General features: G+C 41.9%; 1 protein-coding gene across 2 annotated transcripts; it reads right to left on the reverse strand.

Moving 5' to 3' along the window:
• Window positions 1-834: 834 nt before the first annotated feature.
• Window positions 835-24108, reverse strand: GABPB1 (GA binding protein transcription factor subunit beta 1). 2 transcript variants are annotated; one of them, XM_061558425.1, is made up of 11 exons: window positions 23742-24108; window positions 17275-17382; window positions 16699-16866; window positions 15943-16137; window positions 15381-15528; window positions 14610-14723; window positions 12376-12534; window positions 11368-11556; window positions 10245-10372; window positions 6274-6478; window positions 835-4829 (listed from the first exon to the last, which is right to left on the reverse strand). In XM_061558425.1, the coding sequence occupies exons 2-11, from the start codon at window positions 17380-17382 to the stop codon at window positions 4777-4779; spliced, it is 1467 nt and encodes a 488-aa protein (XP_061414409.1). In that variant the 5' UTR covers window positions 23742-24108; the 3' UTR covers window positions 835-4776. The 2 variants fall into 2 exon arrangements, with proteins under 2 accessions (XP_061414409.1, XP_061414408.1); XM_061558424.1 differs by having other exon boundaries at window positions 835-6478.
• Between the last annotated feature and the right edge of the window lie 642 nt (window positions 24109-24750).

Consider the following 24750-nt stretch of genomic DNA (forward strand, 5'->3'; position numbering starts at 1 on the left):
TACACCTTGGACAGTGGTGATCTGGACTCAAGAAAGGTGCATAATTATTTATTAGATATGTAGTTTGCCAGAGGTCCAGAGCACTCGCAAAGCACATGTCATTTTGGTCACACTTGTAGCCACCAGAAACGACCCACAAGCGCTGTTTCACATTAAACACGTTATATGGTGATTCTGCATTGGCAGTGGTGCATAAGCACAAATAGCTCTTACTGCTAGACACCACTTTCCAGACAAGATCAGTCCAAGTCCAATAACACATTCCTGCGGAGGGAGCTGGTAGGAACGTTGGGTTGCTCGGTCAATGGGCAGGGTCAACGGCGGCGTGGTGTATTCCGCTAATATGCCCGACTGAGGGCGGGCACAAGCCGGCCTGAGTAGGTTAAACGTTAAGTTTTATAAGGGCACCATGGGGTGACCAGCCCCTCCCCACTCATCCCACCCCCCACCCAGCCCCTCCCCACCCTCCCCACCCAGCCCCTCCCCACCATGTCGACTAACCCTTAAAAATTATACAAATTCTGAAGGCTAATAAATGAGGTTGAGCATATTAGTTGATCATTTATTAATTCCTACAGCTAAGAGCCTAAATTATGTTCATCCAAAATGAATAAGCACTTTACACTTAAAAGCAAATTGTCTTTTTAAACTGTTCCCATTGTAGAAGCCTGATTACACAACGGTCTAGAAACAACAACATTTGGATTTAGCACATCATAATTATCCAGACTTGTTACCAACCTTATGTCAGTAAATACATCTACCAGTAATATTTTCTGAATAGCTGACTAGTCCATTAAAGCAGGTACATAAACAGACACGCAGACTGGCATATGAAAGAGGTGCATGACCTTTGTTACGAAATTTTATTTGTGAAATTGCTGGAAAGCGTATTATACAAATGTACAAAAACACTGCCCAATAGTCAACAGCGATGACCTCGTGAGCTCACAGGGAATTGCCCCGACCAGTTCATGCCTTCACACCGTCATCAGCATCTGCCAAGTGCCCACCAAGGTTGACACAATTCACTGACATGGGAAGCCGGTTTGAGGTGGGGCTGCAATTACAGAACATTGGACATCGCTGTCATATATACAAATGCTTGTCCATCTGCTCCAGAATGAGAAAGAGACAAGTTGGCATAAGGAGTGGCACAAGTCAATGTATTGTGCTTTGAGGATTTGCAGTTGCAGGTTATCTATGTGTGAAGCATCTATCATGAGGAATTGTTAGTTGTCACAATGACTTACGCATTTTTTTCCCATTGGTAATCTCAGTGTTATTACAGGTAGGAACAACAGTTCCACACTGCCCACCAAGGATTATTTGTCTGTCGTGCATAGCCCCTCCCAAACATGTACGCTCCCGGATTGGTTGAAGTGCGTCACGTGACCACGAGCTCTCTGTCGAGCACAAATGCGCTGTCCAACCAAGTTCCTACCTGCCCACTCCGAAGGAACGTGTTATGCTGTATTTATCTGTTTAAGAGTTCCGAGTTTATTATACATTCTGGATGTAATATAGTCACATTTATTTTCTCGGTGTAAAATGTGTTAATCTGTAAGACAAATTTCAAAAATTAAAAATGGTCATTGAGTCTCATCTCCTAACCCAACCTACTTAACCACAAAAGCACCAGAACATGTAGAGGCAATCCAAATAACCTATATGCTAGTCCTGCGCTGTACAACACGAGTTTGAAACTTTGCTTATGAGAAGGGACTGAGAAGTGACTTTCAGGTACGTTGCCCAGGTAATCTAGTAATGCCACTTCCAAAAATTTGAATGCCATTGCAGTGACTACATTAGGATGCAACAGCTGTGCTTCAATTCAGTCGAAAGGTTTTTTTTTTCAACCTCAAATCGGCATCCTGGGACAGACAGCCTAGAAGTTACAAGAGTTATTGGTGTTTTGGGTAGCCTTATTTCGTGTGTAAAGTGGTTCTAACATGAATACAGAAGAGACTCAAGGCTTGTGAAACCTTTAAACCACTATTGGAAAACTGATTTTCAAGCGTTTGGCGGGATAAGCATGGCAGTAGACTTTTGAATGTCAGTGAAAGCTTGCATCCAATTGGCATTTAGTTTCTAGCAGGCATGTAATGATGGATACATTCTAATATATACTTATGCTCATCATACATGCATCAAATTGGGCACTTTCCCAGTTGGTTAGCTGCGATTTATAAAATTACTATGCATATGATATGCTGTTACATTTAGTCTAAGAGAATAAAACTATACGACAATAAAATAATACAAATAATACAAAACAGGATCAATTCTAATTGTATGGATAGGCTGTATTTCAAATTACAACATGATGCATCCTCTTTAACACCACTCCTCGCTACAGTTAATATGCAGTTTCAATGTGACTTACAGCCTCGCCTTTCTCATGCCCTCGTAATTCCTTTTCAAAGTTGAGAGGGAGGTGTATGGCGTCACGTGAGACATTACAAACATGTCTGCAAGAAATGTAGTATTCCACTTTCCAGCAGATTGTACATGCTTGAACATTTTACAGATGTATACATTTCGAACCTTTAAGGGCCGTTGAAAGACATTTCAGATTGAAATAGTTTGCATATATAACCAACCCTTGATTTACCAAACCTGTGGTTCAACAGCCATTCATTTTATCTATGTATTTCTTAAATGTTCTCAAGCATGTGATGGATGCATCCTGAATTAACAGCAACATTACTTGTAAAAAAAACTGTTTATATATGATAACTCAAGGTACATGCCAAAAAAATCCTAATCGCAACTAGTGACCTAAAGTTAACATATTTCAGCTTATTTTGGGAGTGGGGTAGGGAGAGGTGTCATTTGATTATGTAACAAGCACCACAATATGCTGCTCAATTGACAAATACAAATTTTGGTCCAAACTATACATGGACGACCAAATTAGAAAAAATAAAAGATACACGAGAATAACCAACATGTAATGACTCCAAGTAAGAAATGTAATACACGATACATTGATAAATGAATAAAGTAGCTACATTATCAAACAAATAAAAAACATGTTCTTGTTGGAAGTTTTTTTTTTTGTAGCCGAGTCAAACACTGGTGAAGACACCACTGCATTTGGCTATGAAAACCATAAACCTAAAAAAAATCACTAGAAAACATACCACTCTGGAATACAGGAGTACTCAATTACCACATAACGTCGTAAAGCAACTCGCCCTGCTGGTTAAAGGCGCTCTATAAATGTAAGCAATGATGGTGATGTGGAGAAGGCAGTGATAAATCAACAATGTTCCAGGCTGGTTTATGCTCTAAAGTTGAATGCCACGTGCTCAAAAGGTAAAGGTGTAGATGTAGCATTGCTAGGCTGAATTCACAATGTAGCGACGAAAGCCCCACCTCTATGTCCAGCACTGACCACATTCAATTATGTACGAAGCCATTGTACATATTATATTAAGACTCATGACAACGCATAAGACCAACTTGCATTTAGGAAGGTGCAAACATGGAAGATGAAATAACTAGTAGCTCAATGAATCGTACATTATGGGCACATTAGGATATGTTTGTAAAATAAAAACTGAATTATTAAACCGAGTGGAGACTTAGAGATGGTCTTTTCAGTAAGGAATGGGGAATATCATAAACAAGACCTGTTACGGCGTGAACATTTCAGAGCCCCACAATTTAAGTTCACGGAACTCAGATGAAATTTGATGGGATTGTTTATATAAAATATGCATACAAGTAAACCTGTTTTGCAATTTTAAACTATTGAATGAGGTCATAATTATGCCATTTCATTACATCATCACGGGAGTAACACATTACAAAGGTTTTGTTTTTGAAACAAAATAGCAGGATTTAGCATTCTAATTTGTACATAAGTTTTCGTAGGAGTGTTTTATATTTGTATTACCAGTGCTAACATTTGTGACATCACTGCTACAAGAACACCTGGACACAATAGTAAAGTCTTACCATGTTCACATTAAACCAAGTTATGAAGGCTGTTCTTAGGATACTTTGTCTACCCAAAGACTACTCTGAGAAAGTGACACGTGGTTTGCTGCCTAATGCACGAACTCTCATATTTGGACATGTGATGTGATTATATAAGGTTGACCCAGCCTAGCAGGTTCTCTTTATAAGGGTGCCTGCTAGGTGAAGGTGCCTCTTGGCTGCAGCGGATTAACAGCGACCGTTGATTGTCAGGGGATTGATGCTGCCACTTATAGTTCAGATATACCATATTACTCACATTGTCCTCACTGCACTGGCCCTTTGTAAATTACAGAATCGACTTTGAGATTCTTCTCATGTTTAAGGCCTTGAATGAATTGCTCACATTTAATATTTCACTGCAAAAACTTAGATCTGCTAATTCTGGTCTACTCATTATTCCACAGACCAGACTTTGTTCTATGGGAGATGGAGATTTTTGCAGCCAAGCTCCACGATTGTGGAATTCTCCTCCTCAGTCCATTAGGGAATCTGAGTGTTACACTTTTTAAATAATGTCTTAAAACTCACCTGTTTTTACAGGCTTTCTCCATAAATTAAGCTTTATGTAATTCTCTTTTAAGCCTTGTGCGAATTGCACGGTGGATAACCGAGTCGAGTAAAAAGTTGCTCCAGTCTGAATGGAAGTTGTGATACAGCAATGTGTTTTTTTTGGTGATATTTTCATTGGAGGTTGCACATAACCAGGTTTACATACGACAGTCTTGGATCTCAAAATGGTGTTTAAAATGCAATTTCATCAAAATCAGTTTTGTAGCATAATATACCTTATATATTTATTGTAAGTAGCACTTGTAGTGCTTCAGTGGAAGAAATTAAATCTGAAACAAAAGTATGAAAAACACATTGTAAGCGCATACATGTGGCATGTGTTTAAGGCACGGTGGGGCTCACAATAATTGATGTTTTCATCAATGTACACTAGAACCTGTCATGGAACTAAACTTTTTAATTCTGCAATTAAAACAAAGACAACTGAAGGACTTTGATGTGTATCATGTCATTATTTTTCTCAACCATTTTGCAGTCTCCTTTAAAAAACTGATTTGATCCAAGACCTGCAGCATATGGTATAATTCATGGTAGTTCTATCATGAGTCTCAAAAGCAGCATGCATCACTGCAGTGACTGAATCAAACCGGTATGTCAACCATCTGGCCGTACCACCTGTAAATCACCAATTGCCAACTCACTTGTTCTCAGGTCGATAAGAACATAAAAAAGTGTCCTGTATGTATATTCGTAGCTGTAAAAAATATAAAATGGGACTTTATTCTTTGACGACTGTGATGGCTTCTAGATTAACAGTGGCCTCTTCCACAACCACCAGCATGGCCGTGGTGGTGTCCATTGTTTCCTCGGTCTCAGGGTCAGTCTTAATGTCCACGGCTCCCTCGTACGCCTGCCCGTCTTCATTACTGCCTTTCCCAGCAACTTCAGACTCTGTCTGGGTGGCCTCATATTGCTGTGGGGCTATGTCACCACATGCCTCTAGAGTCTCCTTGTTCCTCGGCTCCTCCTCCTCTTGCGTCACCGTCACAGCAGGCTCCTCCATCGTCATCAGCACAACCGGTGCTTCCTCCAAAGTAATTGGTTCCACGCCCTCAACGTTAACAGCTTCCACCCCCTTCAAAGTGACCGATTCCACACTCTCTATTACTGGTTCCATGCTCTCAATGGTGATGGATTCGATACTTTCCAGGGTTACCGATTCCACATTTTCCATGGCGACAGATTCCACACTTTCCACGGCGACAGATTCCACGCTCTCTATAGTAAGTGGTTTCACATCTTCTACAGCAACTGGTTCCATGTTCTCCATCAAGACTGGATCCTGTTCCTCATTATCCTCAACAACCAGTTCCACATTTTCAGTCGACTCTGGTTTCATACTCTCCTCCAGGAGTGGGTCAAGATTCTCCACAGTGACCGGTTCCACATTCTCTAAAATGTCTGCTTCCAGGCTCTCTGCAGAGTCTGCTTCTACTGTCAACACAGTAATCGATTCCACATCAACTACCGTGTCAGGTTCCACCTTCTCTACAGTAACTGGTTCCATGCTCTCCACCGTGACCGGTTCAAGATTATCAACCGGATTAGTTTCCATATCTTCCAGGGAAACTGGTTCCTCATCCTCCACCGTCACCTGCACCACATTCTGCAAGATGACCGCCTCACAGCTACTGGTAGGGATGGAATTTGAGGCAGTGGTTGGGGAAGGAGTAGCAGTAGCTACCTTGTTTGCGGTGGGTGCGCTTTCCACACCTTTTCCATTATGCACATTCGCCATGGCCTCCAGCTTGGCACGGTATGCATCTGCCTCCTGTTCTTTCTCCAACAGCTGTTGACGGAACTCCTGTGCTTTACGGTTAGCCTCCGCTAGCTGTTTCTGCAGCAGCTCTTTGTCCAGGCTTGGTTGCATGGCCCCACTGGAACCTCCATGCTCCATCTCAGCCACCTTCTTGACACTCTGCTCAAGAGATTGATGTGGGAAAGGAGAGAAAGGTCAGCATGGAACGATTCACAGAGATGCCATCACTTCAGAATAGGGTAACATTGCCCAGCACAGCCATACCAGTGGTTATAAAGTACCGGTCCATGTTTCTTCTCACACACACAGCTTATTTATTTATTATTTTAACAGGTTTAAACACAATGAACATAGGTGATCCACCACCCCAACGTGATTTAATGAAAGGCTGAAATTTGAGGTCGTAATTTCATTCAATAGGCTGATTTTATTTGTCTGTGGTGAATGTAGCACCACTAACAGCTGCAAGATTTTTATGAACCAAATACATGAACATATATAAAAAATCAAATCACATTGCACGAATAATCAATCATTATTCATGACTTATGTTTGGGTCAGATCATATCAGAAGGCAATGTGTCAAACCCTCCCGCACCTGACAGCCCAATTAAATAAAATTGTCACGTGAATAAATGTGCCAATTTATTATTACTTTAGGATAGCCATAGGTTGTGGACAGCAAACCACAAGAGTGAACAATTTGGAAAGACTTTCAACTATCAGTTACAAACATGGTTAAGTCTGGGGCCTTAAAAGGGTGGCATAATGTCAGAAAGTCCATACCTGTTTTTTTGGCTTAGATCGCGTAAATATATAAATGTGTCGCTTAAACCCGCCACCACCCGACACAGCCAATTAATAAGGGTTGTCACATAAACAGAATATGCCAATTCGTCACTAGTACACCACACCGGTGTGTTAGAGCCAAGCCACAACATTTACAATCTGAGTGGTGGCGGGTTTTAACGACACATTTATATATTTACGCGATCTAACCCAAAAAAACTTATGGATGATATTAGTCGCAAAAGCCCGTGTTAAAATTTCAGAAAGAATCAGTTTGATGTTAATGTATTGAGGTTAATGCATTTGTATTCATTATACCGTGTGAAATTACAATGTGTTGTAAATTTAATATATATTTTTGGTGACATAGGTTAGTAATAGTCAACTACTTACATTAAATTATTTATGTTATGCTGTTGGCTTCAGTAGAAGTAAATACCATTTGCTACGTGTAAGTAATACAGTAAATTGTTTGTGTTTATGATAACAATCAGATTAAATGAATGAGGGTACCTACCTTACAATTAAACAGGATACTCGACCAATCAATTTGAACTTAAGACAATAGCAAATCATCAATTCCCAATAAGAAACAATATTTTAGAAAACCAATGGCATCAAAACTACCTCCTCATATCTTAACTCTGAAAACGTTATTAATCATGGAAGCTATTGTACGTAACCCTACTGAGAATGTGATTAGTTACGTGATTTTTCAAAGATTATCTAAATACATCCCACCATTGGTTGAACACTGCTTAATATTAATTTTTTTTTTACAAAAAAAGAAGTGGAGATGGGTTCTCTGGTATCCTGTTATTGCTAATCTATACGTGGAAACCTATAAAACACAAGCGCTAGATTCGAGTGCACTAAAAACCTCGCATTAATTTTAGATATTTGGATGTCACACCTGCTGTCTGGCCACATAGTATAAAAACACTGAATTCCTAAATTACCTAAATCTGTCCTTTAAGTTTACCATGGGAGTGCAGGGAAACCCTCCCATTCCTGGATATTCTGATTGCACACAACCCAAAAAATCCACACTGACACCATCAACCACAAAACAAATTCTCACATCAAGACACCCATACACTGGGCAAAACAGCATCTGATGATAAACGAGATTAAACATGTCAAAACGCAAAATACAATAATATATGATTAAAAGATCATTAAGTGTAAAAAGCAAATAATACTCTAAACAATGGAGTTGAAAACATAATAAATAAATCAACTCCCCTATATTGCAGGAGTAACTGTGTAAATTTGGCGAGATTTTACGGAGAAAAAAAAAAATCAGAAATATTTGGCACTGGTGCTAAAGATAAACGCTCAAAATAAACAAAAGTTCACCGGATGAATTGCATATATGGTAAATGCGATGTTGGCCAGACAGAGGAAAGAACATAAAAGGAACATCAAACAGACAAAGAAATTTGTCGGCTATGCAGAACGTGCATGCAAAAAAGGACATTCGATTGATTTTCATAATGCTATTGACCAAGACTAATTATAGAATCTGTTTAAATTAAGAGGAATAAAATATCAGTTCAACCAACCTGCCAGTTAAGAGGTTGAGTGTGGCTTGGAAATTAATTAAGAAAGCACATCACAACCTCAACAAAAATGTATTTAGAGCAAATGAAACTAACACCATATTAGTATAACACTAAGCATTTTGTATAACTAACCTATAACCAACCTGTATCGCCACAAATATTTTCACATTCACATTAGTGTAAAGTTTTCTCATATAAAAACATTCTATGCAACTATATTAACCTCTACACACATGTATGTACGTAGTTCGCACCGTACGAAGCCAGATGTGCTAATACACAACTTCCCGCTGCTTCCAGCTCTCTTATGGGGCATCTCGATAATATCACATGACCTAACTTAGACCCAAGGCTGGAGGGACATTTTCACAATTCTGGCAAATGGCTCATGATGCTGGCTGCAACTACAAGAAAAAGTATTCCCAACTTGTTAAATGTTGTGGATTGCTCTCCAACACAGGGGGTGCCTACCTTATGACAGACCAATTCAGACCTGATTGGTCACCCCGTGCCCTTATAAATCTCAGCGTTCATCCCACAAAGTTCCACCATAAGGGCGACACAACAAAAAAACGTTTCCCTGTACAAGAATACGGGTACATTATATGGGTTGACATAACACTAAGCATGTATGGGTGTGCTAAAGCAATAATAAATTTGCACGTTTGTTCACGTGACTTAGGTATTTGGTTGTGTAGAGTGTATGACACACAATGGCGATATTACTAACACAATCTGACCCAAAAATCTATTAATCATATTGGTCACGAAAACCTACGTGAATTCATAATAGTTTTAAACAATGACTTGATGCATTGTTACAGGCCTCAAATACACAATTTTTTATCAATATCCACAATTTCACTGACAAAGGACTAAGGAACAACTTGTATATACTGGAATTTGATTCTGAATTCCAAAGAGTGTAAGTGGATCTGTAAAGAGTGAAAGGAATAGTTTTAAATGTCAAACAGCAATGTGGGTGAAGATGAGCTACACACAACATATTGTGTTGTAAGAATGATGGCCCCTTCATTGCCCCCATCAAAATGCGACCTGGAAGCTCTTCCCCAATTAAGTATGTGCAATTGCTCACACACTCAAAATGGTGAAACAACCAGCATAGAGGGTGAAATGGAACACATGATTGTTGCAGAATGGCTCCCATGTAAATATACGCCCACTTATACCCAAGATGTTTATTCTCTATCTATTGCATTCACTGCAAGATTAAAGCCTGGTAAATTCGTCATGAGCCTCTTATGAAGGCAATTAAATAAGAGACCAAGCCATCTTTATTTTTCCCCAGCTGTCATAACAATGTTTTTCAAAACTGAGGTTCATAAATACTTCTATTCCAAAATAATGTGTTTACCAAACAAAGCCTAACCACTTGTGGACCTTCCGTTGAATAAATTGTACAAATAAAATTTCATATCGATAACATAATTTCAAAGCTACAAACTTTTATTTTATCAATGAGGAAAAAACTGCTTGCGTCTTTACAGTTTATCTTGTGGGATGAATGTGTAATTGTCACATGGGATGGTTTGGCTTGTTGCACTCCTTGCCTTGGAAATGCCCGCTTTGTGGTTGTTTACAGGGGTAGTGCACAATTTCTTGATCGGTGGCTCCCTCAGCTCCTCACATGGTTCGTTGGTGGTCTCCGTTGTCATGTGTCCCGCAGGGACAGCCAACACTGCAACCAACCAAGTGTGCGAGGTGTGAAGGCAGGGGTAAGGAACCATTTCCTTACTGAAGGCTGGATAGGACTTGCGAACATTGGCGGTCACACATTAAATATACAATGGAGTCACTTTTGTAATACAAAGCCCTTGCAAAGACGGATGTGACTGAGCATGATAAACTTATAAAGTGTAGCCACGTTCAAAATATTGGCGTCGAGTACCAAATTCGTGTCGAAGATGCTTGCAGTGACAAATAAATATTTGCAGGCCATTTTCAAGTGGCAGCCCTCATGACCATGGACCGTATAGGATGAAGTTGAGGGCCAAGCCATAGGTTCCCCACCTGAGTTAAGGTCAAATTTTACAACATTATTGCAAGACTAGCATTTTGTCCGTCCAAGGACGGGTGTATTGCAGTAAATCTGAAACTTCCAAGCGAAAAGCAGACCGCGACGTGATATTCATTGCATGAACGCACGTGCAATTTGTAAGGGCGAGGTGACACAGACCTATTTCATTTTAAGGTTATAATCCCTTGTTCATCATGACGTCCTTTTTACTTTGATGTCTCAATAGCATTACGGAGATCGCATGATGTGAGGGTTCTGCCTTTGTAATGAGGGTTGTAAGTTGACGCCGAGGAGGGGGCGCATTGGCCCCCCATGTGGAGTGACGTCAACCGCTAATTATTATGAATAGGGGGGAGTGTTCATTTGGAAGACGTCACCTTATGATTATTAATGAGGGGGGCTGTTCGATGTGAAGTGACGTCACCTGCTCATGATTATTAATGATGGGTGGGGGATAGTAGGTATTATACTCCAGGAAATAAATTCCCAGGTGCACTGCTTTGTATTTATACACCACAAACATCCATGAAGCAATTTTTAATCCCATGCACATTTGAGCAGTGTCATGTCCACAAGAACAAAACTACATTTTAAATATCAAAACATTTTATCTTTTGGTAATTTGTTTAATCGCATTTGTTTCATCAAGTCCTGACCTTGCTGCCCATTGTGCATGGCCAGCAGGATAGGCTGGCCCATGCTGCCTCCACTAAGCGCCGCTTGTAGGTTGCCCAGCTGAACGCCATCCGCTAGGATGGTGATGACTCGCTGGCCTCCAACCCCTGACACCTGCTGTATGGCAGCATCCACCGCATCAGTTTCCGTGGTAACCACCTCCTCTGCCACTGCAGCCACAATCAGGCATGTGCAAGCACGAAAAATACACAAACATAAGATCATTCCAAACTACCCACAAGTCTCTTACCAATCTAGTAATGTTAAAAACACTGCAAAAACAATGTAGTTACTGTACACTTCAGGTATGATTAAAATTACCTACTATAATCTACCTACTATGCCCGTGTGGAAATTTACACTAACGCACAAGGTCGCGCACTCCACATGCCGCACCCCTCCCCTCATTAATAACCATGAGCGGGTGACGTCACTCTACATGCCGCACCCCTCCCCAATAACCATTAGTGGATGACGTCACTCCACATGGGGCAAACCCCCCCTCATTAATAATCATGGGCTGAACAATCTTTCTATTGAATATTTCAGATTTACTGCAATATACACCCGTCCTTGGACGGGCAAAAAAGCTAGTTTTCAATGTTTTCAATATTTCATTTATAACACTAAATCCTGCACAATACATGAACGATAAATATATTCAGGTATTACTGCACTGCACATTTGCCTAATTTTCGTACCCAAATAAGACATGCCTTTTTGAATTTACCAATCTTCACAATTCCAAGGCAAATTAAGCCAATACCTGTTTCACACACACCTGATGATTTGTAAACACAACCTGCGCCATGGTGGGTTGAGGACTGAAGTTTAAGCTCCTATCTAAATCCATCCCTTGATGGATTTTTTTGACATGCAGTAAACACCATTCTTATTTTTATGCTATGCATCTGTGCTTGCAAACATATGGTACATCCAAAATTGTTCAATACTGAATTGAGGAACAAACGAGCCTGTGCCGCACTTACCCACTCCCTGCTGCTTGTTGCCCCAATTAAGCGAGAGCTTCCCACCTTCACTGACTGTGAAGGTAGAGGTGCACCCGTCTGTGCCTACAGTCTGAGCCTGTGAGGCCACCAGGCCCTGGGATTCCAGCCACGTCCAAGTCTCCTGTGCCGATGACACCACTGCAGGAAGGTAGGAGTGGTAGAGAGGTGTTGGGGAAAAGGGGAGGAGCAGGCAGTGGAATGCATGTTTATGATAAACAATAGCGATTATAGCACCCACTTCATTGGCTAGGTGATGTAATGTGAGTATTTAACCACCTCACAGTCCCAGGCTAACTGACAAAAGATGAAAATTGATTGACAATGAAGACTGATCATTGTAGCAACACAAGTATATTATTTTATGTTATATCAATAATATTATCATTTTGCTATTCAATATTTGGGTGTTGAACTACACTGGGCTCAGCTGTGATCATGTGTTTTTTTACGTCATTTATTTACAAATAAAAGCTTCATTCAAGTTTAATGAAACTGAAGAGGTTGCTGCATTAAATTGTTTACCAATTCCTTTGCAATAACAATACTTCCACTTGTAATGCACACTATTCACTCACTTTCAAGACAGAACAACTCGAAGGGACGAGGAACTGCACACAGGCACGAAGGCAGCCTAGTGGGCAGCCAGCACCAACAATTGCCCAAGCTCTGCGGTTCTCCATATATTTAGGTGTTATCATTCTAGATTTGAAGTTTTCGTGACTGCAAGGATCTTTTGGTAAAGTCACGTAGGTAAAGAAAATAATAAATACAAATAAAATAAAAATATTTGATTTTAATTTAAGAAAAGTATAAATAAAAATAAAATATATATTGTTTAAATTTTATTTATTCATTGTTTTATTTACCTACGTAAAGAAGAACCAAGAGTTAGGTGTTACCAAGAGTTAGGTAAGAAGAACCAAGAGTTAGGTGTTACCAAGAGTTAGGTGTTATCAGTCAATTAATAAGTATTTAGATGTGGGATGAAACCAGAGCATGCAGAGAAAACCCACGTGTGTTGGGGGGGGGGGGGCAACACAATCCAATACAGACTGAACAGGCGTGGTGGACATTGCTGCACTACTTTTTAATGGCAAGCCCGGGTATAGCACTGATACCCACGGCATGGGTGTTTCACAACATGTATGTGATCCACTAACCCTTTCCTCCACAGTTTTAGATCACAGACATGCACTTCCACTGCCCGTACAATGGTGAGAGTGGAAACTAGAAGTGAAAACACCCAAAGTTCTGCACAGACAGGTTAGGAACTATCTTCTCCTGGCCACCTCACAAGCGAGCAGGTTTTAGTCACAACTTCAAATGATCCACCAACTATTGCCTAGAAATTTCTGCGCTACAAGCATGTGCCACCTCATCAATGTCATGTATGCACACTCTACAGCATATATATAGTTTTTCGTTGAAAAGTTCGGTTTAAAACAAGGGTAATGCCTTAAAATGGGCTTTGCAGGCATATGCTTTTGCATTCTGTCTCTGTAATGCTAACCCTACTTCAGCTTTCTTCAACTACTATGACATACACAAACCAATTAGCTTTGGTCAATAGGAAATTCAAAAACAACCAAGCAACCGGTTCTTGAAGGAGCATGTTTATGCAGGTACTTAGATAAAGCAACCCCATTAATAAAAATACGCAAATGTCAAGTGGATTTCTTTTGAACAAAGAAAACACCACTTTCAAAGAACACCCACATGACCTATGCAACCAACCTATCTGAATCATAGGTTGCTGCATTAGTAACAAAAGTGAAAATACTGTAATTGTATTTCTTAAACCCCATTTGTTTTGTGGCAAATGGGCTGAGAAAGACCTGCATAATGCATGCTGCGGAAGTCACAATGACGCACAATTTTGCGCAAAACATCTTTTAGTTTTCTGGTAAGTAGCTAAGTGCTCAAACTACAGCACCACCACACCCCATAAAAAATAATGCAGCCACTTCAGTACAAACTAAATGCGTTAACAGTAAGAAAGTCGTACATAGCCCACACACACATGATGACATGACTAACTGTGTGGATTATATTTATTTAAAAAAATTCACAATTTTTTTATTCTGATGCTGACATGTACACTACAAATAATGACAATATTTGATGCATAAGGTGCTTAATAACTACAGGGTAAATAAAGAGTGAGGAGCACAATTTCAATATATGTGGGACACGCAGGTGTTGGCATGCTGTACCAGTTGTGTTGGGAGAACTTGTAAGCGGTGCGGAGGCCTCAGCTAGAGCTGCCAGTGTGGCCAGCACCGATGTAGATGAGCTGCTGAACTGTACACTCTGGGATGCGCTTTCAGCTGAACCATGCATAGAAGCACACAACATTAAAACAATCCATTATCTAGTCCCAACAACAGCATTTGTTTTCATGTGATCATTTTATTTATGTTTTTGCAATTAGCCAGGGTCAAATGACTGATCAAGTGCCTGAAGGCCTGTGGAGTTGCAATGATCCATACGCATGCAAAATTAATATGAAGTGTATGTATGTTGAACCATGCTAATTGGAGATGCGAGAATCGGTGTTCTAGATAGGTCAAGAAATGTGCGGCTCTTTATCATGCCCAAATAAAATTATTTCATTCATCATCAATTGTCTTTCCACTGCTAAATAAAGGCTTCCCCAAAGTTTCACTATCCCTCAATGCAAGAAACCCATTGCACTCCTCCCCAAGATCTGATCTAATCTCTGCAGCGGTTGTCTTTTCAGGCACATTTCATCCTTTGGATGAAATTTCATCACCAGTCTTTGCCCATCACACCTCCCTCTGACATGAGAACTATGTTAAAGACATTGATGGATGGAGAAACAGATTCAGCAAGAATGGCAATTATGCTGAAATGTAACCCAGATACATCTTCACAACCCTACCAGCCACCTAGTGCCGACATAACCAACCTTATCCATTGTCCATTGCACAGTTAAGCGAGTGATGAGCTACTAAAATACTTACTGGCTGCTTTGGTGTTGGATGCAGACACAAGGCCTGCTATGTTCATCATCCCGCTGGGGCTGAAGATGATTTGTGGGGATGACACGGGAATGCCCATGCTGCCAGCACGCTCTAGTGGATTTGTATTCACTTGGTTGGCCATGGCCTCCTGCACAGAGAACACTAGTTACTTTGCAGCAGTTGATTTTGACAAGTTTTTTGCAATAATTAAAAGGCGGCAAAGAGAACTGAACTGTTGCCTTCTGGAAAATTCACCACCCAACATATTCCAGCCACGTGTAACACAAAAAAATTGACATTTAGTTACATGGCTGAAATTGCCCGGTCACCACACCAGGCTCTGAGTAGCCCAGCCCCCCCCCCCCCCCCACACAAATCATATTTAATTTGAGCGAGGAACCGTATTGCCCAGCTCTGTTTAGCAAGAAATTCACTACAACAGGCAAATATATGTATATATCTGATGAAGACATTTTTATTTCGAGACGAACAACATTCAACAAACATTTAAACTGCAAAAACCTGAAATTCGTATGTACTTTGGTAGATGAAAGCGCCTGACCTGCAGGATGGATAGAAGGTTGGCGTGCCCCCGGTCAGCGGCGATGTCAAGTGCTGTCTTGTCAAATTTGCTCAGTGTGTGCGTGTCAGCAGCTCCGCGCACTAGCGCCTCCACGACGGCACGATGGCCATGCTCCGCAGCCCAGTGAAGCGCCGTCATCTTCAGCATGTCCTTCGCATTCACCTCCGCCCCATTCTGGAAAGCAAGGATGGGTGTTGGGCTGGGTAGTCAGGTAGCGGTCATGGCTTTTGTGTTTTGAGAATAAAAGGGGCAGCAATGCCAAATTGCATTTGCTGTATGCCAAATTAAAATAGAATGAAGATGTTGTAATTGTGGTTTAACACTTAAAAAGGTCTGTTGAGGCTGATTGTTGCTGACAAAGGTGATAGTGTTGACTTTGCATAGGGTGAGTCAAGGCAATGTAAAAGTAATTGGAAATTAAAGTGCTCAAAAAGAAAAAGCTACAGGAAATTGTTTTGCTCTTCGAGTATAATGGACTTTTTTTGTATTGGTGTGTGTTTCCTTACTACGAAAAGCTGCACACCCATATACTATTCTATCCCAACATTGTATTTTCAGATTCATAAATCACAAGGTGGCTAATCAGACTTAAATTGTAAAGGAATATTATAATTTTATAAAAAAAATAGTAATTTCAATGTCATTTTCTGTGCCGATGAAGAAGAGATAAATGTGTCATTAACAGAGGTGATCATTTATGGTTTTGACCATTACTCGGGATAACTTTAGAAGCACCTTGATGAGCAGCTCAACGATGTTAACGTGGCCCTCCGAGGCGGCCATGTGCAGTGGCGTCTTGTCCACCTTGGTGCGGGCATCACGGCTCACACCGGCACGCAGCAGCACCTCCGCCGTTGTGTAGTGTCCATACTGTGCCGCCAGGTGCAATGGCGATGTTCCCAACTGAAAAAAAATGAATTTGACATGATGAATTTCTCTGCTTGCTTTATGGATTACGGTATACTTCAACAGCTAGGAGAAAACCAAAATAGTTTATTTAAAACTGACGACACCAGAAAGATTGTTAGATTCTATGATTATAGTAATAATGATTGAGTTGGGGATATATATCTCAGGTGAATATTCAAAAAATCCACTCTGTAATTCAAATGTTATGTGGATTGGTAAACATTCTTTTTTATTCATTTTCCAACTTAACCATGTTGTTGCATGATCAGTTTTGTGTATGTGCCTTTATGACACAAATGAAAAATTATATCAACAATGATGATGAATAAAACCACAAATCCTGAGAGATGAAACTATAAATCTATTTTACGAATAAAAGTGATGCAGAGATGCGACACCAACCCAGTCAGTAGTGAATGGCGCGCCATTTGTCATGAGGGAACGGACTTCATCATCCTCCCCATTCCGTGCCGCCATGAGCAGGCGCTTGCCCAAGTCCACCAGCGACATCTGCGTTCAATCAGCATAATACAGGTCACCAATCAGCAAACGTTTATAAGTCACTACACACTCCATTATTGTTGCACAAATGACAGGATTTTATGAAAAGCTGAAAAAATTGTACCACGAAACCGGCCATAACACTGAGATGTTGGAAAGTGGGCTGGTCTGAAAAAAAAATCTTAAATCATTTTAACACACTTCTGTCCCATCCACTCAAGTTTCATGAATTTAATATCAGTAGAGAATACAACAGTAAAAATTGTGTAACATTTTTTATTATTACCATACATTAGTTGACTTACATTTATGTATGCGTGATACAAAATAAGAATCCAGGTTTCAAAATACAATACAATCCCAATATAATATAGTTCATTACACCGTCGGTCAAGTTCCCCGAATTTATTTTGTTACTTTATGTACGCAAGGAAACGTGGCAAATCGTACAAGTGTGTGCACCTGCATACACACGCGTGCTTTGGAAAGATGGTTCCATCAAGCACTCGCGTTCAATCCACGCACAATACTTACAAGGGATTGGCCGAATATCTCAATTTAGACTTTCCGGAAAACTCAACTCTTACTACATGTTAAATGTTTGAAAGGACAGCAGCAATCACATGAGTAATGATAATCGAAGCGGTGTTGTATTTTACGCCTGCAGAGGGCAGCAGAGCCGGGATTTCATTTGTAAATGAATACTATACCGATTAAATACTGTACAACATATCTAATGTCATTTTTTCAACTACAGGTATGTAAATTATAAGTTGGTGACAAGGACGGGCTATTGGCACTTTAAATGGCTCTACACCATAAAGATACTTGTGCAATTCAGCAACTTTCTAGAGTTATCAATTATAACACGAGTAGCCGATAACGTGGATGTTATTCAGCGCCGCATTATATCAGGCTTTACTGTAATAGTGTTAATATTTGTTGCTAAAAAGAGGCATTATTCAGCAGTGGCAAGTAAACATCAAATGTTATGCTGACCCCAAACCTGGACTGAAACACATCAGTGTCTATAGTAAGAAATTACCCACATCTGCTTATTAAAACCAGCAGATAATGAAACGAAAATCCTATTTGCTTGGGCAGGGATTTCTACGAGATAAACTGTATGCTGTGTAACTACAGGAAGGCATTTATATTTTGTCTGGCCTGGGAGCACCCTGAATGATTACTGACAGTTATATCCTCTGGGTGACCACCAGGCCATGAGGTCTGGAAGGCTACCGCAACTATCTCACAAACCTCAACACAGCCAGTGCAGAGAAATAAATGTAGTGCCCTCCTGGCATTATATAGGTGGATGTTGGGTGGCCATCCAGAAAAGAATGCACAGACTGATGGTCAACCACCTACCAGTAATGAAATGCGTGTTGTAACGGCCCATTAAATGCATATTTATAGTAACGGCCCATTAAAATGCATATTTATAGTAACGGCCCATTAAAATGCATATTTATTAAAGAATAACATCTTATATAATGCATACATTCAATGTTTGGACATTCACACTGCAACATAAATATAACACGTGGCTTGAGTAATCTTGACTTAAAGCTTGCAGGTTACTGAAAGACCCAAAGAATATAAAGTTTTTTTTGTAAAAGTGCAATCTACAATTCCTTCATTGGAAACATTGTCATTTGTTAAAATAAACATGACCTCTTGTGAAAATTCAAAAGAAGGCACCCACTTGTGAGAGATAAGTGGTAAAATGTAAAAAATTTAAAGGAAAACCAACAAATTTGGTACATGAAAGGTGAAGGCCAGCTCCAAATAGTGATTACACCACTACAGAGGGTCTCATATTCACGGACGATTCTCACACTTATGATACTTTCAAGTTTAGCATATGCAGAAGCGCACCATCTCATCATAAGCAATTTACCAATAAATTCCGTGTTGATTAGAAACTTGGCCAAGCTCTAACCTAACATGGCTAGGAATTTAATTGGATACATTTGGATTCAATGCAGCTTTCCAGGCCCAACATGATTAAAATGTAATAAACAAATCAAGCAGATTTTTTTACGGCTGCAATTACCTATGTGGCTGTTGAGAACTTGTTAAATAACGCAATTTATTTTACAATCTGGGCAAATGTGTATATGATTTAAATCAACTGTAAAAAGCACTCCACCTGTTGATTCATTCAATTAAAACAATGTCCACTAATGAAATAAACCATATTTCTTACTGGTGCCAGTCTAGTCAATGCAGCTGTCTCTTTGTGCCAAAGTAACAATTACATCTTACAAAGAACTGATTTCATTTATATTATAACATGCGGTGGTGCAGTTGTGCATTGGGTAATACACTGCACTGTGAGATGAGCTACTCGAGTTCGTTTCCAACCATGGCTAAAATCCATGGCAAATAAGATTTCAACTGGTCATAGGACCATTCCCGGGACCCCCAACATAAGCTGTACTGATTAGCATGGCGAACTGTAGAAACACCCCCACAATGCATACCTGTCAACCCCGTATCAGTGGCTACCTTATTTCAGACAAATTCAGACTCTATTGGCCAACCCGTGCCCTTATAAATCTCAACGTTCACCCTACAAAGTACCATCACAAGGGAAAAACACAAAGACAAAATTTGCGTTGTTGCCCGTATTGAAACGGCTGTAGCCGTATGGACCTGAAAACTCAATTTCCCACGGGTAAACCGTATGGGTTGACAGGTATGACAATGGACGCAGAATGACGAATTCTTCCAGGAATTGATTGGCAAAGGCCTGTGAATTCTACATGTACTATACAGTATAAGCAAAGTTATCAGGCAATTTTTTTTTTTACAAATTTCATTAAAAACACCACTAAAGTAAAAAAGATACTGCCATAACCCTGGTTTGTTTTAACTTTCAAAAAAATTGCTAACAAGGATAATAGCTAAATGTTTAAACGATGTCGGTAATGCTTCTTTACTGTACATTTTTTTTACTCAACCAGCATTCCACATCGCCACATTTTTTGTGTCTGGAACCCAAGGCTCTAAAAAATAAGAGAAAAAAGCCAACGGCAAAGACTGGAATGTGTCCAAGTGAAATCAAGCACACAGCCCTTACAGCATTTTTCTCAATGTTCCATAAGAACATTTATTTTCGTTGGCCATGTCTTGTAAGGGGCCATCCATTTAGTACGTACGCATGGAGGGGGGAGGTGAACCCAAATGCGTACGCTTGCGTATGGGAAGGTCTACTGACAGTGTACGTACACATAGCAAACGGGGGGGGGGGGGGGTGTGAAGCATCGATAATATGAATGCAGCCGGCGGTGGACCATCTGTTTGCTTAAACACGTTAATATTATTGATCATTAATCGTTTCTGCGTGGATTAAATATCGGCCGTTCTATAGGATTCGGGGGGGGGGGGGTGTAAAAAGTCCGCGTGCGTACAGGGAGGGGGGGGGGGTCAAGTTGACAGATGTTTGTGTACGTACTAAATGGATGTCCCCTAATGCAAATGTGAGTGGCCCTGACGTTACAAGAACAAAGTTCCTATTCTCATTATCGCTCATTTGTCTAACCTCCCACCCTTTTGTACCACTATAAAATGTTATTAAAACACCATTGTCTTCGCTGCCGAACTAGGTTAAAGTGTTGGCTGTCTTCATTTATGCTTGAAAAATCAAAGGCAACAGTTTATATTAAATCCCCTAACACCACACAATTTTAATGAAATACGTTGATAAAAAAAAGATGTTAATTACACGTAAAACAATGCATTGATTACAGCATGCGGTGAGTCTTGCCTGATATTTTTTTCTCATTCGTCAAAGAGGTCGAAAAATTGTTACATATTATAACTTCAGAACCAAATCTAATCTGACAGTTAATTTGTGTAGCCATTGATGACAGGGCTGACACTGACGAGTCGCTAAAACTTAAGAACCCAACTGAATCAGGGTTGGGCAGCTGAAACCTGCATTGGAACAGGGGTGGAATTTGCTCAGCGTGATGAACTCTTCAGCCACCACCACCTCGTGTGAAATTCGATCTAACTTACTCTTTGGTTCTTTCGGTAAAATCACGTAGGTATAAAATAAATAAAATCACGACGTTTCAGGCGCAACACAAGCATCCGTCATCAGGTGGGACAACCACAGCAAGAAACAATTGCTGAAGTGGGCACTTAAGTAAACTTGAGCAATTGTTTCTTGCTGTGGTTGTCCCACCTGATGACGGACGCTTGTGTTGCGCCCGAAACGTCGTGACTTAATTTATTTTATACCAACGTGACTTTACCGAAAGAACCAGAGTATGGATCCCTGCAGTCACGAAAACTTCAAATCTCTATCTAACTTGCCGATTGGTCACGTGTCGAGTGAAGGGCTCCCACCCCTCCCTCCGCCCCCACCCCTCCCACCCCAACCCCTCCCACCGCCCCCCCAACCCCTCCCCCTTCCCCCCCACCGCCCCCACCCACCCCTCCCACCGCCCCGCAGTCACGAAAACTTCAAATCTCGATCGAACTTGCCGATTGGTCACGTGTCGAGTGAAGGGCTCCCACCCCTCCCAATGCCCCCCACCCCTCCCTCCGCCCCCCCCAACCCCTACCACCGCCCCCCCAACCCCTCCCACTTCCCCCCCACCGCCCCCCCACAGTCACGAAAACTTCAAATCTCAATCTAATTTGCCGATTGGTCACGTGTCGAGTGAAGGGACCCCACCCCTCCCAATGCCACCCACCCCTCCCTCCGCCCCCCAACCCCTCCAACCGCCCCCACCCCTCCCACCGCCCCCCCAACCCCTCCCACCGCCCCCCCAACCCCTCCCACTTCCCCCCCACCGCCCCCCCAAACCCTCCCACTTCCCCCCCACCGTCACGAAAACTTCAAATCTCGATCGAACTTGCCGATTGGTCACGTGTCGAGTGAAGCCCCCCCCCAACCCCTCCCACCGCCCCCCACCGCCCCCCCACCCCTCCCACCGCCCCCCCCCACCCCTCCCACCGCCCCCCCCCACCCCTCCCACCGCCCCCCCCCACCCCTCCCACCGCCCCCCCCCCACCCCTCCCACCGCCCCCCCCCACCCCTCCCACCGCCCCCCCCCACCCCTCCCACCTACCCCCCCACCCCTCCCACCGCCCCCCCACCCCTCCCACCCAGCCGAGAATCTGGCCTGCGTCACGTGAAGCCTCGGTGTTTCCTTAATGGAGGCCTGACTCCTCTGCCCGCCAGCTCCACCAGCACAGACCGAGGCTCGACCCACCCGCTAGGCCTTGCCTACCCACACACCCCCCTCCCCGCCCATATCTTTCTGTGAATAATCGCCAATGTCGTGTATTTTGTCCCCCAACTTAATTGTAACAGTAATAGAGATAATTAAATATTGAAATAAACACATTATGCTTTATACAATTGGTGACGACGCTTCGTAGGGACACCGACGCCTGTCAGCAGGCCTTTAATTTACTTAACTGGAACCAGTTGACATCTTTACACACACACGAAAATATAAGCTTCTTTTTACTAAATCAACTTAAGTAAACTATCTCCATGTAGTGGGTTTATACATTGCAACATTTTGAAAATGAGTAAAGTGAATTTCCAATATAAGATGACTTAATTTTGAAAAGGCCCTATACTGGTGTGGGCACATCTGCACGTGGTTCATAGAACTTGTGAAATCTTCACGGGGGGGAAATCTTAAATAACTTGAGTGGTGACATGCTCGTGATGTAAATCCACTGCTGGATGAATCCACCCTCCCCTACTTGAAGACCACAAAGCTTCCGTCTTAAGACGTTTTCATATTTACATGATGGGTAAATACAAAAATAATAGTACGCGCGAGTTGGGAGTCCAACAATAATCGAAGCAGCAGTGGCTGCCGGTGTGGATCGGCGGCCCCTCATCTCTCCCCGGCTCTCTCTCTCATCGTGTGCATCTCTAATTATGCATCTCTACCCCCGCCTCCTCCTCTGCCACCACCATCCCCCACCCTACGCGAATGTTGTCCGCTCTCTCGCTCGCGCTCTCCCCTTGATGAGCCTTTGTGCCTTTTCCGGGGGAAGTCGACAGATTTCTCGCCCCGCAGTTTAAGAAGAAGAAAAAAGCGGGCGACTTCCACATCCGGTGAGAGAGCGAGCGACCATGACCTGGAATAACTTCGCCTCCTCCTCGACGACGACAACAGCCGCGAGCGAGAGGATTCCCCCAGCCCCAGCATCGGCTCTTTCATTCCCGCTAACTCCTCGAGACGACGAAGTCTTACCCCCCTTACGACCACCCCTCCGCCGCCGGCTTCGTCTCGATACTTTCCCGCCTTCGCCTCGCACCCATCGCCCTCTCTCCTCCGGCGGGGTTCGTTTTCCCGCCAGCATCGATTTTTATTTACCCTTACCTTCGCGAAGCGGTGGTGGCCACTGTGAAGAAGACGACGACGCCTTGTGTTTCTCCCCTCCCCCCCAAATGTATTATTTATGTAGAATCCCCCCCCCCACGCTGTTAAGTTTTGTTATAAATGTCCACAAAAAAATCCCTTGACGGCTTTTGTTGTCTTGCGTTCGACGCGTTATAATCCGTTCGCGTCTACGCCTTGACAATCCAACCCCGCTTCTCGTTTTACCGAAGTAAAACCGCAGTCGTTTTCGACATATACGCGTTAATGTTTTCCCCTTTTTTAATGTTTAAAGACGAATAAGAATAAAAAATCGAGAGACTTCGTCCGGAAGAGATTCCACCGGAAGCACATGGCGGCTGTGCGCGGCGTGGACGCGGCCGCCTTTATAATGCGTAGCGCGCATAAGAGCGGCGCCCAATCGCCTTACAGCGCGGTGCCTATGCGCGCTATGGAATCTAAAGGCAGTGCTCCCTTTGCAACAATGTTTTTTTTTGACCACGGTTACTGAGCACAGGGCCCAAAATTCCATGGTGGCCAGCAGCAAACAAACTATATTAATCTTATTGGTTCTTTCGGTAAAGTCACGTCGAATGAAAATAATAAAACAATAAAAATAAAATAATTCTCACGACGTTTCGGCCACAACGCAAGCAGCCGTCCTCAGGTGAAGAACAGGTCTGTCAGAAAGACAGCGTCTGACATACCTGTTCTTCACCTGAGGACGGCTGCTTGCGTTGAGAATTATTTTATTGTTTTATTTTTATTGTTTCATTATTTCCATTCTACGTGACTTTACCGAAAGAACCAAGAAGATCAATCCCTGCAGTCACGAAAGCTTTAAATCGAAATTTAAACTATATTAAAACTATTTTTTATTACCAGGTAAGACCCACTGAGCTGTTTTTCAGAAGCAACCTGGCAACAAGTGATAGCCCAATTTAAGTGGCTTTTGTGGAAATGTCTAATAACCTAATTTTCTCAAGGCATGTTTCTAAATGTGGAGGGGGAA

The sequence above is a fragment of the Lethenteron reissneri genome, chromosome 24 (genome assembly GCF_015708825.2).
Source record: "Lethenteron reissneri isolate LAM-NWPU_2019-01 chromosome 24, ASM1570882v1, whole genome shotgun sequence".
NCBI lineage: Eukaryota > Metazoa > Chordata > Hyperoartia > Petromyzontiformes > Petromyzontidae > Lethenteron > Lethenteron reissneri.

Coding starts and splice junctions, on each gene's coding strand:
- GABPB1 (XM_061558424.1), bottom strand. CDS start 17,382: ATGTCGCTGGTGGACTTGGGCAAGCGCCTGCTCATGGCGGCACGGAAT. Junction 16,138..16,698: donor TCGTTGAGCTGCTCATCAAG/GTGCTTCTAAAG, acceptor CTTGCTTTCCAG/AATGGGGCGGAGGTGAATGC. Junction 14,724..15,380: donor ATCCAACACCAAAGCAGCCA/GTAAGTATTTTA, acceptor TGCATGGTTCAG/CTGAAAGCGCATCCCAGAGT.